This window comes from Oncorhynchus mykiss, chromosome 27, assembly GCF_057628025.1.
Source record: "Oncorhynchus mykiss isolate SJ-2025 chromosome 27, ASM5762802v1, whole genome shotgun sequence".
Lineage (NCBI taxonomy): Eukaryota > Metazoa > Chordata > Actinopteri > Salmoniformes > Salmonidae > Oncorhynchus > Oncorhynchus mykiss.
In genome coordinates, this window is record NC_143048.1 from 2,984,231 (window position 1) to 3,001,012 (window position 16,782).

At 43.0% G+C, this 16,782-nt stretch overlaps 1 protein-coding gene across 3 annotated transcripts in view; it reads right to left on the bottom strand.

Moving 5' to 3' along the window:
* LOC110507323 (protein furry homolog) overlaps positions 1–16,782 on the bottom strand; it is a 210,236-nt gene that overhangs the window by 38,203 nt on the left and 155,251 nt on the right. For all 3 annotated transcript variants that reach the window (XM_090224185.1, XM_021587244.3, XM_090224186.1), the window contains exons 52-57: positions 14,913–14,987; positions 13,786–13,959; positions 6,383–6,583; positions 5,726–5,875; positions 4,534–4,700; positions 4,031–4,238 (exon numbers count right to left, since the gene is read on the bottom strand). In XM_090224185.1, coding sequence (XP_090080311.1) covers positions 4,031–4,238; positions 4,534–4,700; positions 5,726–5,875; positions 6,383–6,583; positions 13,786–13,959; positions 14,913–14,987 — 975 coding nt within the window. The remainder of the gene's footprint in view (positions 1–4,030; positions 4,239–4,533; positions 4,701–5,725; positions 5,876–6,382; positions 6,584–13,785; positions 13,960–14,912; positions 14,988–16,782) is intronic.

Below are 16,782 nucleotides of genomic sequence, written 5' to 3' on the forward strand. Positions count from 1 at the left end.
ATGTACATATGATTAGTTGTTGTCTCTTGGTGTCTTTATTGAGTTATTTCATATAAGGATATCGGTCAATTTAAATACATTCATTCAGCCATAATCTATGGATTTCACATGACTGGGAAAACAGATATGCATCTGTTGGTAGGTGTCGTGGATCAGAAAACGAGTCAGTATCTGGTGTGACCACAATTTGCCTCATGCAGCGCGACAGAGTTGGTCAGACTGTTGATTGTGGAATGTTGTCCCACTCTTCTTCAATGGCTGTGCGAAGTTGCTGGATGCTGGCGGGAACATGCTGTCGTATACGTCGATCACATCCCAAACACACTCAATGGGTGAGTATGCAGGCCATAGAAGAACAGACATTTTGCATCTGGAAAATTTCCAGGATTTTTTTTTATTCATCTCATGAAACATGACATGTTGTGTTTATATTTTTGTTCAATGTATAACCCTTATTTTTGTATTTTGAATTGAATGTAATATCTTATGTTGTCCTTGTCTATTACTGTTCTGTACTTTATCTATTTGTATGTTTTATGTGGACCACAGGAAGAGCAGCTGCTGCTTGTTCAATAGCTAATGGGGATCCTAAAAAACTAAACATCAGTGTAATGACATACAGTGCATTTGGAAAGTATTCAGACCCCTTGACTTTTTCCACTTTGTTACGTTACAGCTTTATTCTAAAATGGATTAAATCATTTTAAACACATCAACCTACACACAATACACCATAAATAAATATGAAATATTTTCAGACCCTTTACTCAGTACTTTGTTGAAGCATCTTTGGCAGCGATTACAGCCTCAGTCTTCTTGGGTATGACGCTACAAGCTTGGCACACCTGTATTTGGGGAGTTTCTCCTGTTCTTCTCTGCAGATCCTCTCAAGCTCTCTCAGGTTGGATGGGGAGTGTTGCGCCACAGCTATTTTCAGGTCTCTCCAGAGATCTACGATCGAGTTCAAGACCAGGCTCTGGCTGGGCCACAAAAGGACATTCATTCAGAGACGTGTCACGAAGCCACTCCTGCGTAGTCTTGACTGTGTGCTTAGGGTCTTTGTCCTGTTGGAAGGTGAAACTTCCTGAGCAGGTTTTCATCAAGGATCTCAGTACTTTGCTCTGTTCATCTTTCCCTCAATCCTGACTAGTCTCCCAGTCCCTGCCGCTGAAATAAATCCCCACAGCATGATTCTTCCACCACCATGCTTCACCATAGGGATGGTAACAGGTTTCCTCCAGATGAAACACTTGCCATTCAGGCCAAAGAGTTTCATCTTGGTTTCATCAGACCAGAGAATCCTTAGGTGCCTTTTGGCAAACTCCAAGCGGGCTGTCATGTGCTTTTTACTGAGGAGTGGCTTCCGTCTGGCCACCCTACAATAAAGGCCTGATTGGTGGAGTGCTGCAGAGATGGTTGTCCTTCTGGAAGGTTCTCCCATCTCCACAGAGGAACTCCAGAGCTCTGTCAGTGACCATCAGGTTATTGGTCACCTCCCTGACCAAGGTCCTTATCTCCAGATTACTCAGTACAGTGGGGCAAAAAAGTATTTAGTCAGCATTGTGTCGAGGCACAGATCTGGGGAAGGGTACCAAAAAAATTCTGCAGTGTTGAAGTTCCCCAAGAACACAGTGGCCTCCATCATTCTTAAAAGGGAGAAGTTTGGAACCACCACGACTCTCCCTAGAGCTGGCCGCCAAGACATACAGTGGGGCAAAAAAAGTATTTAGTCAGCCACCAATTGTGCAAGTTCTCCCACTTAAAGACGAGAGAGGCCTGTAATTTTCAGCATAGGTACACTTCAACTATGACAGACAAAATGAGAAGAAAACTAATCCAGAAAGTCACATTGTAGGATTTTTTATGAATTTATTTGCAAATTATGGTGGAAAATCAGTATTTGGTCAATAACAAAAGTTTCTCAATACTTTGTTATATACCCTTTGTTGGCAATGACAGAGGTCAAACGTTTTCACAAGGTTTTCACACACTGTTGCTGGTATTTTGGCCCATTCCTACATGCAGATCTCCTCTAGAGCAGTGATGGTTTGGGGCTGTTGCTGGGCAACACGGACTTTCAACTCCCTCCAAAGATTTTCTATGGAGTTGAGATCTGGAGACTGGCTAGGCCACTCCAGGACCTTGAAATGCTTCTTACGCAGCCACTCCTTTGTTACCCGGGCAATGTGTTTGGGATCATTGTCATGCCGAAAGACCCAGCCACGTTTCATCTTCAATGCCCTTGCTGATGGAAGGAGGTTTTCACTCAAAATCTCCCGATACATGGCCCCATTCATTCTTTCCTTTACACGGATCAGTCTTCCTGGTCCCTTTGCAGAAAAACAGCCCTAAAGCATGATGTTTCCACCCCCATGCTTCACAGTAGGTATGGTGTTCTTTGGATGCAACTCAGCATTCTTTGTCCTCCAAACACGACGAGTTGAGTTTTTACCAAAAAGTTATATTTTGGTTTCATCTGACCATATGACATTCTCCCAATCTTCTTCTGGACCATCCAAATGCTCTCTAGCAAACTTCAGACGGGCCTGGACATGTACTGGCTTAAGCAGGGGGACAAGTCTGGCACTGCAGGATTTGAGTCCCTGGCAGCGTAGTGTGTTACTGATGGTAGGCTTTGTTACTTTGGTCCCAGCTCTCTGCAGGTCATTCACTATGTTCCCCCGTGTGGTTCTGGGATTTTTGCTCACCGTTCTTGTGATCATTTTGACCCCACGGGGTGAGATCTTGCGTGGAGCCCCAGATCGAGGGAGATTATCAGTGGTCTTGTATGTCTTCCATTTCCTAATAATTGCTCCCACAGTTGATTTCTTCAAACCAAGCTGCTTACCTATTGCAGATTCAGTCTTCCCAGCCTGGTGCAGGTCTACAATTTTGTTTCTGGTGTCCTTTGACAGTTCTTTGGTCTTGGCCATAGTGGAGATTGGAGTGTGACTGTTTGAGGTTGTGGACAGCTGTCTTTTATACTGATAAGTTCAAACAGGTGCCATTAATACAGGTAACGATTGGAGGACAGAGGAGCCTCTTAAAGAAGAAGTTACAGGTCTGTGAGAGCCAGAAATCTTGCTTGTTTGTAGGTGACCAAATACTTTTTTTCCACCATAATTTGAAAATAAATTCATAAAAAATCCTACAATGTGATTTTCTGGATTTTTTTTCTTCTCATTTTGTCTGTCATAGTTGAAGTGTACCTATGCTGAAAATTACAGGCCTCTCTCGTCTTTAAGTGGGAGAACTTGCACAATTGGTGGCTGACTAAATACTTTTTTGCCCCACTGTATGTCTTGGCGGCCAGTTCTAGGGAGAGTTGTGGTGGTTCCAAACTTCTCCCTTTTAAGAATGATGGAGGCCACTGTGTTCTTGGGGAACTTCAATACTGCAAAAAAAAATTGGTACCCTTCCCCAGATCTGTGCCTCGACACAATACTGTCTGAGCTCCACGGACAATTCCTTCGACCTCATGGCTTCGACCTCATGGCTGTAACATAACAAAAATGTGGAAAAAGTAAAGGAGTCTGAATACTTTTTGAATGCACTGTAGTCCGGTTTGACTGACAGTATGGCAGATAGGACACTTAATTGCTGATTATAGGCCATGCTCAAAAGTAGTGCACTGTACAGGGAATAGGTTGCCATTTGGGACACAACTGGTGTCTTTTGAGATGCAGACTGGGTTCTGTATTACCAGGTCCTGACGCGGTACCGGAAGGTCTCTTTGGCTGTTACGATATATTCAGGTGGTTTACTCGTTTCAGCAACAACAAAAAATAAATATAATTTTCAATGTAAGGAGACACGAAGCGACATTCTAAGATTTGACTGTTGGCAACTATAGTTGCGAATTTCAGTAACACAACTTTGTGATAACCAATCAGAAAAGGGAAGTTCTCGCTAGCCAGCTTAAACACTGTGCTCGATAGGCTACCACCAACGATACTGTTTCACATGCTGTAAAAAATAAACGCACAGGGGGGAGAGCACAGGTAGTGAGCAATGTGAATCCACCATCTACCTGGAAGAAGGAGGAGAATACTTGGAAGGTGTAGATGGCGCAGGAGCCGTCTGAGTCGGACACCAGCTGGTTGATGTGCCTCCGCCACGCCTCGTCGGCGTCATCGCACACCGCCGGCTGGAACGCCGCCAGGATGGCCGAGAAGAAGGGTGATGGAGGCAGGGAAGAACGAGACTCCATCAGCTCGTCTCTCTCCTCCTCGCCGAGACTGATGGGGTAAACCAGGCACACACATGAAGAAATAGCAGCACTCCAAAACACTTTTCAGACCAGAACTATATTGTGCCTGCTTACATAATAGTATTTTACCATTCAGTAGTATGAAAAGGTTATAAATACTGACAAAAGCACTGTTGCAGGTTTGATTAGACTTTCATGATCACACTTTATGACCAATTCCATTACAATTAATAAGCATTTATTGGCCTGAAATGTATAAAGCACTATAAAAACTATTTCCTTAACCACGTTTTCTTCTAACAGACCTGAACAGTGCTATGTACCTGGGCAGTGCGCTGAAGTCCAGGTCCAGTTCTCCTCGGTCGTCTCCCGGAGCCAGATTTTCCAGGCTGAAGCTGTCGCCGCTGCAGTCAAACCCTGGCAGGAAGTCACTGATGGACAGGTCATCCTCATGGATGTTCGTGTCCTCGTCTTCTACTGATACCTCAGCCTAGAGGGAGAGAGGAAAGGAGGGAGGGACTTACTCAAAGTGCCGGCATCAGATATCAGGTTGCGTTCCAAATGGCACCCTACTCCCGAGGTAGTGCACTACTTTGACTAGGGTTCATAGGGCTCTGGTCAAAAGTAGTGCACTATATAGGGAAAAGGGTGCTATTTGGGAAGCACACTCAGTGTAGTACCCCCAGCCAATTTGATCGATTCCAGTACTTCAAAACTGGCTGTAGGTACTTGAGGACAGGTTTGGGAAACACTGGTCTATGTAATTTAATACAACACTGATGGGGTTCTACTGACGGAATCCAGTGAGTGACGGTAAATCACTGAGAGCACTAAAGTGTTAAAGCACTCCATGAATCCATTATTATTACATGCACTCAAATATTCGATTATGTGCTTTTGGGGGAATATGCATAATATTGCTTAATGATGAGTGACTCACAATTATGACACTTTCCTCCTAAAGGTAAGACATTTTTTGAAAGTACAGTATTAGGAATAAATGATAGGGACACTGCCCTTTCCAATGGACAAAGATACTCTATGCTATGTTTAATTTCACATTTGGTTACACTTTCACGAGTGTGTACAAATTATACCAATTGTTTCAGACACAGAAAGAGAACCACCTTGCTACCAAACAACCACAAAACCCCAAGAACACAGCAATACTATTCCTCAAAAGATAGTATTGAATATAAATGGAAGCATTTGCAGCACCAACCAACCCAACACATTAGATAATAGGTGTAAGAGCAGGTATTAGAAGATTTAGCTGTGACATGCAGCTAACTAGAAGCTGAAGACTACAGACAGGGTCCTGCCATATCCTCTCTGGAGAAAATATTGAAGATTCACAGAGAAATACACATAATACCTTATTGAGAAACATCAACACTTATCGCTAAAATCAAACTGCGAAAGGATAGGATATAATTGTATTATTTGGCAGCATTGATGGGAGGAATAGGAGTGAGTGGGCGCCCATATCTCAGACACTCTGAAGTCCTTATTCACCCTCGACATTGAATTCTCTGCCAGCGAGACCTCGAAACTGGACGTTCGGGTGTGCAGAGGGGGAAGAGGAGGGTCAGCGGCTGAGTTGTCAACGGAGGTGTACAGAGAGTCCAGTTGATTGACCTCCTCGGTGGGGGAGAGATTCACAATCTGCAACGAGACAAAAGTACAGCTCAGAGTCCTCCTCCAGTCTAATCATCAGATCCGGGTTAAAATAGTATTCGCTTTCTTTCAAATATTTGGATTGATCGATCGGGCTAGGTTTACACTTTCGGACTACCACCTTAGTTCTATGGCACCAGGCGAGCTCAATCGAGCTTGAAGTATTTGGAAGGAAACAAATACTACTTGAACCAGTGCCAGATGGGTGAGGTTTGCACTTTTGGGACTATTCCATTGGTTCCATGAACCTGATCGAGCTTGAAGTACTTTGAAGAAAACAAATACTACTTGAACCCAGATCTGCTAGTCAGGACATCATGCACGAGGCAACTGTTGAGAGAAAACCATTTCACAATACATAAAGTATAAACAAAGTATTTGAGCAGAATTGTATGAGATAAGCACAGAGCAGCAGAGCATGCCTCCTGGTTGTGTCCTAGCAATTATAACCGTTTATACCGTTTATATCCTAGGTCTGTGGTTAGAGAGACGTACCACCTGGGAGTGAGAGAGGATCTGGCTGGCGGTGATGGACTCTTCCTCTGAGGATTCCTCTGAGTCCTGGTGGGTGAACTGGCCTAGGCTGGGTGTGCTGCTGGACAGCTCACTGTCATCCAGGGGCACCATGTCACTCCTGTCCAGGCTATCCATGGAGCGTCTCCGCACCCCCCAGTTGAAGCTGTCCATCGTCTCCCCCTGCGAGGACGATACACACAGCTTTAAGAAACTAGACGACACAGAGCCAGATGCCTCACACATACACACTCACAGGGGTCTACGAGGACACACAAAGGGGGTCTACACACAAGCACACACACACACACAGAGGTCTATGCACACAAAAAGAGGTCTACACAACGCACGCACACACATACACAGTGGTCTAAACCCATGCATGCACGCACACACAGGGGTTTACACAAACACACAAAAAGGAGTCTACACACACACACAAATACTTGACCATGCAGTGCAAGTCAAATCAAGGCTGATCTTCATGGGAGAGTTACCCAATGACAATGTCAACAGCCTCACTTATACCATTTCACACTACTGAGCGGAGGTGATACAAGCCAAGCTGAGATGTACTACCCTAGCATGGTTACACATTCAACCACAGTTGCTGGAACCGTGCTGATGGACCACGTGAACAGAAAATATCCAAGACAGCACAGTACGGTTTGGCAAGTCACGTGAAAAAGTAGTCTTTTAGTGCATCATTAAAAAAACGTTCATATTTTACTCTGGTGGAAAGCCAGGGCTAGCCTGGTCCCAGATCTGTTTGAGCCTGCCTGCAGTCCCAGCTAACAATTCTAGGGAAAGAGAATGTTTTTGTAATGTTACCCATAACGTTCCGCTGATGTTTGAGTGACCAGTTTTCCATTAGTTAGGGGAACATTATATGTATGTTAGCATAAACCTCCCGAGAACCTATTTAGCATGTTTTGACATTAGAGTTAGAACATTTCCTTATTGTAATTTCCTTATCGTTTCCCCTATTCCCCACATCCCTGACCACTGGCTGCGTCCCCTCTTACTTCAAGATGGCCAGAGTCGGTCCCCTCAAGAAACCAACATTTGACCCCACTGACGTTAAAAACTACAGACCAGTATCCCTTCTTTTATTTCCAAAACACTTGAGCGTACGGTCTCTGACCAACTCTCTCATTATCTCTATCAGAATAATCCTCTTGACCCTAACCAGTCAGGCTTCAAGGCGGCTCAATCAACTGAGACCGCTCTTTGACACCATGAACCATCAGATCCTCCTCTCCACCCTTTCAGGGTTGGGCTCACTCTTGCATTGCATCCTACCTGAACGGTCACTCCTACCAGGTGGCGTGGCGAGGATCTGTGTCTGCACCACGTGCTCTCACTACTGGTGTCCCCCAGGGCTCGGTTCTAGACCCTCTCCACTTTTCGAAGTCACTCGGCTCAGTCATATCCTCACATGGTCTCTCTTATCATTGCTATGCGGATGACACTCAACCACTATTCTCCTCCGCCCCTCTGATACCAAGGTGGCGACACGCATCTCTGCGTGCCTGGCAGACATCTCAGCTTGGATGTCGGCCCGAAACCTCAAGTTCAATCTCAACAAAACGGAGCTGCTCTTCCTCCCGGGAAAGGCCTGCTTGCTCCAAGACCTCTCCATCACGGTTGACAACTCCACGGTGTCCCCCTCCCAGAGTGTAAAGAACCTTGGCGTGACCCTGGACAACACTGTCATTTTCTGCAAATCAGTGACTCGCTCCTGCAGGTTCATGCTCTACAACATCCATAGAGTACGACCTTTCCTCACACAGGAAACGGTGCAGGTTCTAATCCAGGCACTTGTCATCTCCCGTCTAGATTACTGCAACTCTCTTGGCTGGGCTCCCCGCTTGTGTCAAACCCCTGTAATTTATCCAGAACGTCGCAGCCCACATGGTGTTCAACCTTCCTAAGTTCACCCACTCCTCCACACACTGGCTTCCAGTCGAAGCTCGCATCATCTTCAAGACCCTGGTGCTTGCATATGGAGCAGCAAGGGGAACTGCACCTCCTTACCGTCAGGCTATCCTCAACCCTTAAATCCTAACCCGAGTACTCCATTCCGCCACTTCTGGTCTCTTGGCCCTCCCACCCCTACGGGAGGTCAGCTTCCGCTCAGCCCAGTCAAAGCTCTTCTATGTCCTAGTACCCCAATGGTGGAACAAGCTTCCCCTTAAAGTCCAGGCCCATCTTTTGAAAATTGCATGAAATCTTACCTCTTTGAAGAGTATCGTAAATAACTCAGTGCCTCCGAACCCCCCCCCCAAAATAAAATAAATAAAATGCACTTGTCTTTTCCCACTAGCACTAACTTTGCTGATGAATGCTTTGTTGAGGGAAAATGTACTTGATATGATTGTGATGCGTTGTCTCACCTACCTAAATTGTTAGTCGCTCTCGATAACAGTGTCTACTAAATGACTAAAATTTGAAATGTAAAGTCCCCTGGAGGTTTTTGTCTAGTTCCCGGGTTGTTCCGGTGACGTCCCCAAATACGTTTTTAGGACATCCCCTGATGCTCCCAAAGAAATGTTCTCCGGAGAAAAAAACATGTTTCTTTACACATCACCCCTTGTTACAGTTGCTGAGCCCATCAAGGTCCTGATTGGTGAACCACTGATACATTCACAGCTCTTTTTCTGTTGGCAAGGGACAAACAAACAGTGCGTTCAACATACATCGTTTTCAGCTAACATATTTGACACTTTGTGCATGTTCATTTCCAGTAATTCTTCTTCTTCACTTTTTAACTAATAACCTCTCGGTTCACGGCATTCTGATCTTACTGCTACACCACCGTCAAAGACTGATTTCACCGACAATGTAAAACTGAAGTAAAAAGTACACTAAATCAAAAATACTTTATTTATCATTGGAGTTACATTAAACAGAGTAATATGCCCACCAACATGAGATAAATAAAACAGACAACCCCTAAAATGTATGAAATAACTCAATCAAATCAACGATGAGACAATAATCCGATTAACTAACAACTGACACACACATTGTGGAGTAGCAAGAAGATCAGAATGCCGTGACCCAAGATCGGAGTTCAAATCCTAGGTAATAATAATTACTGTGTCTTCAGAAAGTATTCACACTCCTTGACTTTTTGTTGTTGTTGCGTTACAACGTGGAATTTTCAAGTCTTGCCATTAATGTTCAAGCCGACTTAAGTCAAAACTGTAGCTAGGCCACTCAGGAAAATTCAATGTCTTGGTAAGCAACTCCAGCGTATCACTGTTCTTTATTAAAAGCTCTGACGAAGGCCTTGAGGCCGATACATAAGCTTAATAAAGAACAGTGATACTAGCAAGAGCAGTGTGCGAGTTTCTTTTCTTTCAGGTTATTGTACTGCTGAAAGGTGAATTTGTCTCCCAGTGTCTGTTGGAAAGCACAACCAGGTTTTCCTCTAGGATTTTGCTTGTGCTTAGCTCTATTACATTTATTTTTATCCTAAAAAAAACTCCCTAGTCCTTGCCGATGACAAGCATACTGATAACATAATGCAGCCACCACCATTCTTGAAAACATGAAGAGTGGTACTCTATGATGTGTTGTATTTGCCCCAAACATAACACTTTGTATTCAGGACACTGACAACATAATTCCATTCCGACATTATGGGGTATCGTGTGTAGACAAGTGACACAAAATCTGAACTTAATCGATTTTAAATTCAAGCTGTAACACAACAAAATGTGGAAAAAGTCAAGGGGCGTGAATACTTTCTGAAGGCACTGTATATGAACATGCACAATATAATCTTGTATATCAAAGTGTTTCAAATATGTAAGTTGAAAATATTGCGTGTTGAAAGTATTGTTTGTGTGTGTGTAGGTGTCCCTAACCTTGCAAACAGACAAAAAGCTGTGAATGGATAAGTGGTTCACCAATAAGGGCCTTGATGGGCTCGGCAACCATAATAAGGGGTGGTGTGTAAAGAAACAAGTATTTTTCTTCCGGAGAACGTTTCTTTGAGACCATCAGGCATAGGCCTAAAAACGTATATAGGGAAGTCCCTAGAAAAAGCTGGGAACTAGACAAAAACCTCCAGGGGACCATGACAGAACGTCCTGTTTTAAACGTCCTTGTACACAGGAAAGTTCTTGCAACGTTCCCATGAAACCTATCTAGAAAATGAATCTTATAGTCTGAGAACATGGCAACCATGTTCTGTGTATGTTTGGTGTGACGTTGATTAGATATCCTCCTAACCCTAAGAAAACTGGACACATGAATGTTCTTACTATGATCCCATGAAACATGTCTAGAACACTAATATTGAATATTCAGAGAACATGGTAACCACGTTCTGGGTAAGTTCTGTTTCACATTAAGGAGATGGTCTCTTGAAAACAGTCCTTGCACATCACTGGAACATTGCTATGAAAATGTTAGGTAATGACCTAATGAGACTCGGAAGGAAATGTTCTCTAAAGTTTTGGGAACGTTTGTTGCTAGCTGGGCTGACAGATGGGGTGGGGTTTTGCCCTTTTTGTTTTTCTACATATGTACATAGTGTTATTATTATGGAAATTATTCACATGTATTAGAATCAATGCCATTCTAACATAATTCACTGTACATGACTGGTATTAAATAATAATCTGAGCAAATGCAACATAAATGGAGAGGAATCTATAGGTAGTGCATTGTGTAGGGAATAGGGTGCATTTGGGACATTACCTCAACAGTGATCAACACGGATTACATACAGTGCCTTGCGAAAGTATTCGGCCCCCTTGAACTTTGCGACCTTTTGCCACATTTCAGGCTTCAAACATAAAAATCTAAAACTGTATTTTTTTGTGAAGAATCAACAACAAGTGTGACACAATCATGAAGTGGAACGACATTTATTGGATATTTCAAACTTTTTTAACAAATCAAAAACTGAAAAATTGGCCGTGCAAAATTATTCAGCCCCTTTACTTTCAGTGCAGCAAACTCTCTCCAGAAGTTCAGTGAGGATCTCTGAATGATCCAATGTTGACCTAAATGACTAATGATGATAAATACAATCCACCTGTGTGTAATCAAGTCTCCGTATAAATGCACCTGCACTGTGATAGTCTCAGAGGTCCGTTAAAAGCGCAGAGAGCATCATGAAGAACAAGGAACACACCAGGCAGGTCCGAGATATTGTTGTGAAGAAGTTTAAAGCCGGATTTGGATACAAAAAGATTTCCCAAGCTTTAAACATCCCAAGGAGCACTGTGCAAGCGATAATATTGAAATGGAAGGAGTATCAGACCACTGCAAATCTACCAAGACCTGGCCGTCCCTCTAAACTTTCAGCTCATACAAGGAGAAGACTGATCAGAGATGCAGCCAAGAGGCCCATGATCACTCTGGATGAACTGCAGAGATCTACAGCTGAGGTGGGAGACTCTGTCCATAGGACAACAATCAGTCGTATATTGCACAAATCTGGCCTTTATGGAAGAGTGGCAAGAAGAAAGCCATTTCTTAAAGATATCCATAAAAAGTGTCGGTTAAAGTTTGCCACAAGCCACCTGGGAGACACACCAAACATGTGGAAGAAGGTGCTCTGGTCAGATTAAACCAAAATTGAACTTTTTGGCAACAATGCAAAACGTTATGTTTGGCGTAAAAGCAACACAGCTCATCACCCTGAACACACCATCCCCACTGTCAAAAATGGTGGTGGCAGCATCATGGTTTCGGCCTGCTTTTCTTCAGCAGGGACAGGGAAGATGGTTAAAATTGATGGGAAGATGGATGGAGCCAAAAACAGGACCATTCTGGAAGAAAACCTGATGGAGTCTGCAAAAGACCTGAGACTGGGACGGAGATTTGTCTTCCAACAAGACAATGATCCAAAACATAAAGCAAAATCTACAATGGAATGGTTCAAAAATAAACATATCCAGGTGTTAGAATGGCCAAGTCAAAGTCCAGACCTGAATCGAATCGAGAATCTGTGGAAAGAACTGAAAACTGCTGTTCACAAATGCTCTCCATCCAACCTCACTGAGCTCGAGCTGTTTTGCAAGGAGGAATGGGAAAAAATTTCAGTCTCTTGATGTGCAAAACTGATAGAGATATACCCCAAGCGACTTACAGCTGTAATCGCAGCAAAAGGTGGCGCTACAAAGTATTAACTTAAGGGGGCTGAATAATTTTGCACGCCCAATTTTTCAGTTTTTGATTTGTTAAAAAAGTTTGAAATATCCAATAAATGTCGTTCTACTTCATGATTGTGTCCCACTTGTTGTTGATTCTTCACAAAAAAATACAGTTTTATATCTTTATGTTTGAAGCCTGAAATGTGGCAAAAGGTCGCCAAGTTCAAGGGGGCCGAATACTTTCGCAAGGCACTGTACTACTCGTTTAAGAGCAATAAGTCTGCTCATATCCAGTGAATGGAAGGTTGTGTGTAATGTGTGTTGATGGGATTCTGTTAGGTCACGTCCGAGCTACATGATGCTATAGTATCCCTCTGACAGGAAGTATTAAGAACACAGGCCCTGACAGGAAGTGTAGAGTCTTAAGTGAGTGCTTGACTTAACATTAGGGTGAGTAAACCCTGAACACACTCCAAACATGTGCGTGAGCATGCACAGTGCTACTGTATCACACACCTCCATAGGGAAAGAATCCACCCTATGTAGTGCACTACTGTAGAGCTCTGGTAAAAAGTAGTGCACTACATAGGAAATAGGGTACTGTTTGGATCCATAGACTACTACATCCCATCTACACAATACAGTAATTGAATTGCAACATGACTGGACTTACCTGGACCTCCTAGATGGTGGCACAGACAAAAACAGAAAAAAATAAACCCACATTACATTAGAGGATAGAAGAGAAGAAATCAAAGTAGACACAACAAAGTGTCCTGGAGATCTGTTGAGACCATAGATTAATAAAGGGCCACCCATCATGGCTTCATTGAGATGCCCCTTCTAGTAATTCCATTCGTATGGTTGAGACACTCATTTGGGATTGAGAACGTTTCCAACTCTCTGATTTAATGATTACACTAATACTGTGTACATTAGTGTCATATGTACACCGTACTTAATGATTATGATGATTATGTTTTTTTTTTTACCTCTATCATAAGGTTTGGGAGACTGAGGTTCTATAACAGCACTACACACTGAGTACGTCTGTGCACTACAACACTGCGCCCCCCCCCCCACTATACTAGTTATATTCTCAGCCCTGACAGTCAGCTTCATTGCTTTAACCAGAGGACCACATTGGAAATAAACTGTAATAAAGCTGGGGTTTTTTGCGTTTATCTTCAATGATTTCAAAGGCCTTGCATCCAGGTGCGTGATTAGAATTATGTTTTTAAATTATCAAAATCAATCAACCAATCTCACCTCTCCTTCCTCTAGCTCCACGTCCAGGAAGTCAAAGTCTCTGAAGACTCTGAATTGTTGTTCGGACGTGGTGTCATCCATGTTGTTGTCCTGCTCCTGTGTCCCCTCCTCAGATGACACCAGGCTGGGCTGCAGATCTATCAGGTCCAGCTCGCCACAGCTGGAGAAGATCACCTGGGGACGGGAGGATACATACGGGTGTATTAAAAGCATACGAAGCATACATGGGAGTACCCCACTCCATTAAAAAAAGCATGCTTAAATCTACAATTCATATCAAACAAACATAATTCTCATCAATCTTTTTCATATGGGATCACGGTGCATAAACATTATTAGTATATCTATTTTTTAAACGTCTTCCATTTTAAATAGCCAGTCATGTTACACAATCTTAAGGCACTACTATGACATTGGTTACACGTCATTCTTAACCCCTCAACATACATACTGAGTGTACAAAACATTAGGAACACCTTTATAATATTGAGTTGGACCCCCTCAGAACAGCCTCAATTCGTCAGGGATGGACTCTACAAGGTGTCGAAAGCATTCCACAGGGATGCTGGCCCATGTTTACTCCAATGCTTCCCACAATTGTGTCAAGTTGGCTGGATGTCCTTTGAGAGGTGGACCATTCTTGATACACACGGGAAACTGTTGAGCGTGCCAAACCAAGCAGCGTTGCAGTTCTTGGCACACTCAAACCGGTGCGCCTGCCACCTACTACCATACCCTGTTCAAAGGGACTTAAGTCTTTCCCATTCACCCTCTGAATTGCACAGATACACAATCAGTCTCCTCCCCTTTATTTACATTGATTGAAGTGGATGTAACAGGTGACATCAATAAGGGATTCTAGTTTTCACCTGGTCAGTCTGTCATGGAAAGAGCAGGTGTTTCTAATGTTTTGTGCACTCAGTGTATAACTTTCACAAAATGCCTGCAATTTGAGTACCGGTAGGCCATTATCACAATCAGTGTGTCTAATTGTTGAATAAGTGATGACTGCTGCTTTCTCTCAGTGATTCTGAACAAAAAAGTTCACTTTTATGAATACTCAACATTAACTGTGTGTGTGTGTGTGTGTGTGTGTGTGTGTGTGTGTGTGTGTGTGTGTGTCTCACCGAAGGGTTTTTAGTGAGCCCCAATCCCTGTCCACACAGACACAACACATTCACCAGCTTCTCCCGTGTCCTCTTCTGCAGATATGGAGAGAAGAGAGAAGTGAGGTGACGTTCCACCAGAGCAGAGCTGCTTTGTTCAGATTGTGGAGTAGGACCCCTGAGCGGACAGCGACACAACAAATCCGATTACGTCAATAAAAATATAAAAACATGATCTGACCGTGCATCTCTTTCAAGGAAATGCATCACTGTACTGAAAGCTCTCCATCTTGAAAACCTGGCTGCTGTCATGCACAATTTTGTGATTGCATTAACAATAGATCACAATACTAAAAAATAGTTGAGTAAAATTTCCTTTAAGCTACATACTCTTTTTACTTCTGTTGTTTCCTTTAAAAATACTACCCTGTTCCTGCCCACTGTAAACATTGGATAACTTGAACACCGTAGGAATGTTTGTTCTACTTAAAGTACACAGAAATGTACTCTAATATTTGTCATCACACAAGTTTTGAAGATTTGACGTATTGTTGACTCTAGCCAAGAGCGCAACACATACACATTGAACGATGCTCAACTTTGTTGTGCTGGTCCAGCCAGCCTTCCAGAAGCTTTGCCTTCACACGGCCTGTCTGCCCGTTCTGTGGTGTCCGCATGGTCCTATATCCAGATGCCTAAACACTCACATTCTGAAATTGCATTTTTGTCCCTACACCAGCTTTACATTGATTAAAAAAGTAGACAAAGGTGTGGTTGGGTAGACTGTTTGGATGGTCATTATGGCCAAATTGGCCATTTTATTTTTGTTTCATCAGACCAGAGGACATTTCTCCAAAATGTACGATCTTTGTCCCCATGTGCAGTTGCAAAACGTAGTGGCAGTTTTGGAGCAGTGGCTTCCTCCTTGCTGAGCAGCCTTTCAGGTTATAACGATATAGGACTTGTTTTACTGTGGATATAGATAATTTTGTACCCGTTTCCTCCAGCATCTTCACAAGGTCCTTTGCTGTTGTTCTGGGACTGATTAGCACTTTTCGCACCAAAGTACATTCATCTCTAGGAGACAGAACGCGTCTCCTTCCTGAGCGGTATGACGGCTGCGTGGTCCCATGGTGTTTATACTTGCGTACTATTGCTTGTACAGATGAACGTGGTACCTTCAGGCATTTGGAAATTGCTCCCAAGGATGAACCAGACTTGTGGAGGTCTACACATTTCTTTTGATTTTCCCATGATGTCAAGCCAAGAGGCACTGAGTTTGAAGGTAGGCCTTGAAATACATCCACAGGTACACCTCCAATTGACTCAAATTATGTTAATTACCCTATCAGAAGCTTCTAAAGCCATGACATACATTTCTGGAATTTTCCAAGCTGTTTCCAAGCTGTTTAAAAGGCACAGTCAACTTAGTGCTGACCCACTGGAATTGTGATGCTGTGAATTATAAGTGAAATAATCTATCTGTAAACAATTGTTGGAAAAAGTACTTGCGTCATGCACAAAGTAGAGGTCCTAACCGACTTGCCAAAACTATAGTTTGTTAACAAAACATTTGTGGAGTGGTTGAAAAACAAGTTTTAATGACTCCAACCTATGTGTATGTAAACTTCCGACTTCAACTGTATCTGTCAGAGAGCGGTATGACGTGGCTAGTATTACTATCTAACAGCTGTTGTTTGGATGGAAATATTTTGTAGCCTTTGTTTTGTCTCATTTCAGAAGTAAATTAACTTAAGAGAGCGCTGGCAAAAAGTTGGCTAACATTAGATATTCTTTCTGCCTTAATCAAACTAGACCTGAATCAAATGATGAACCCATCGGCCAACAATTGAAGATTGCACTGAAAAAACGTCAGAATATCAATGTGAGT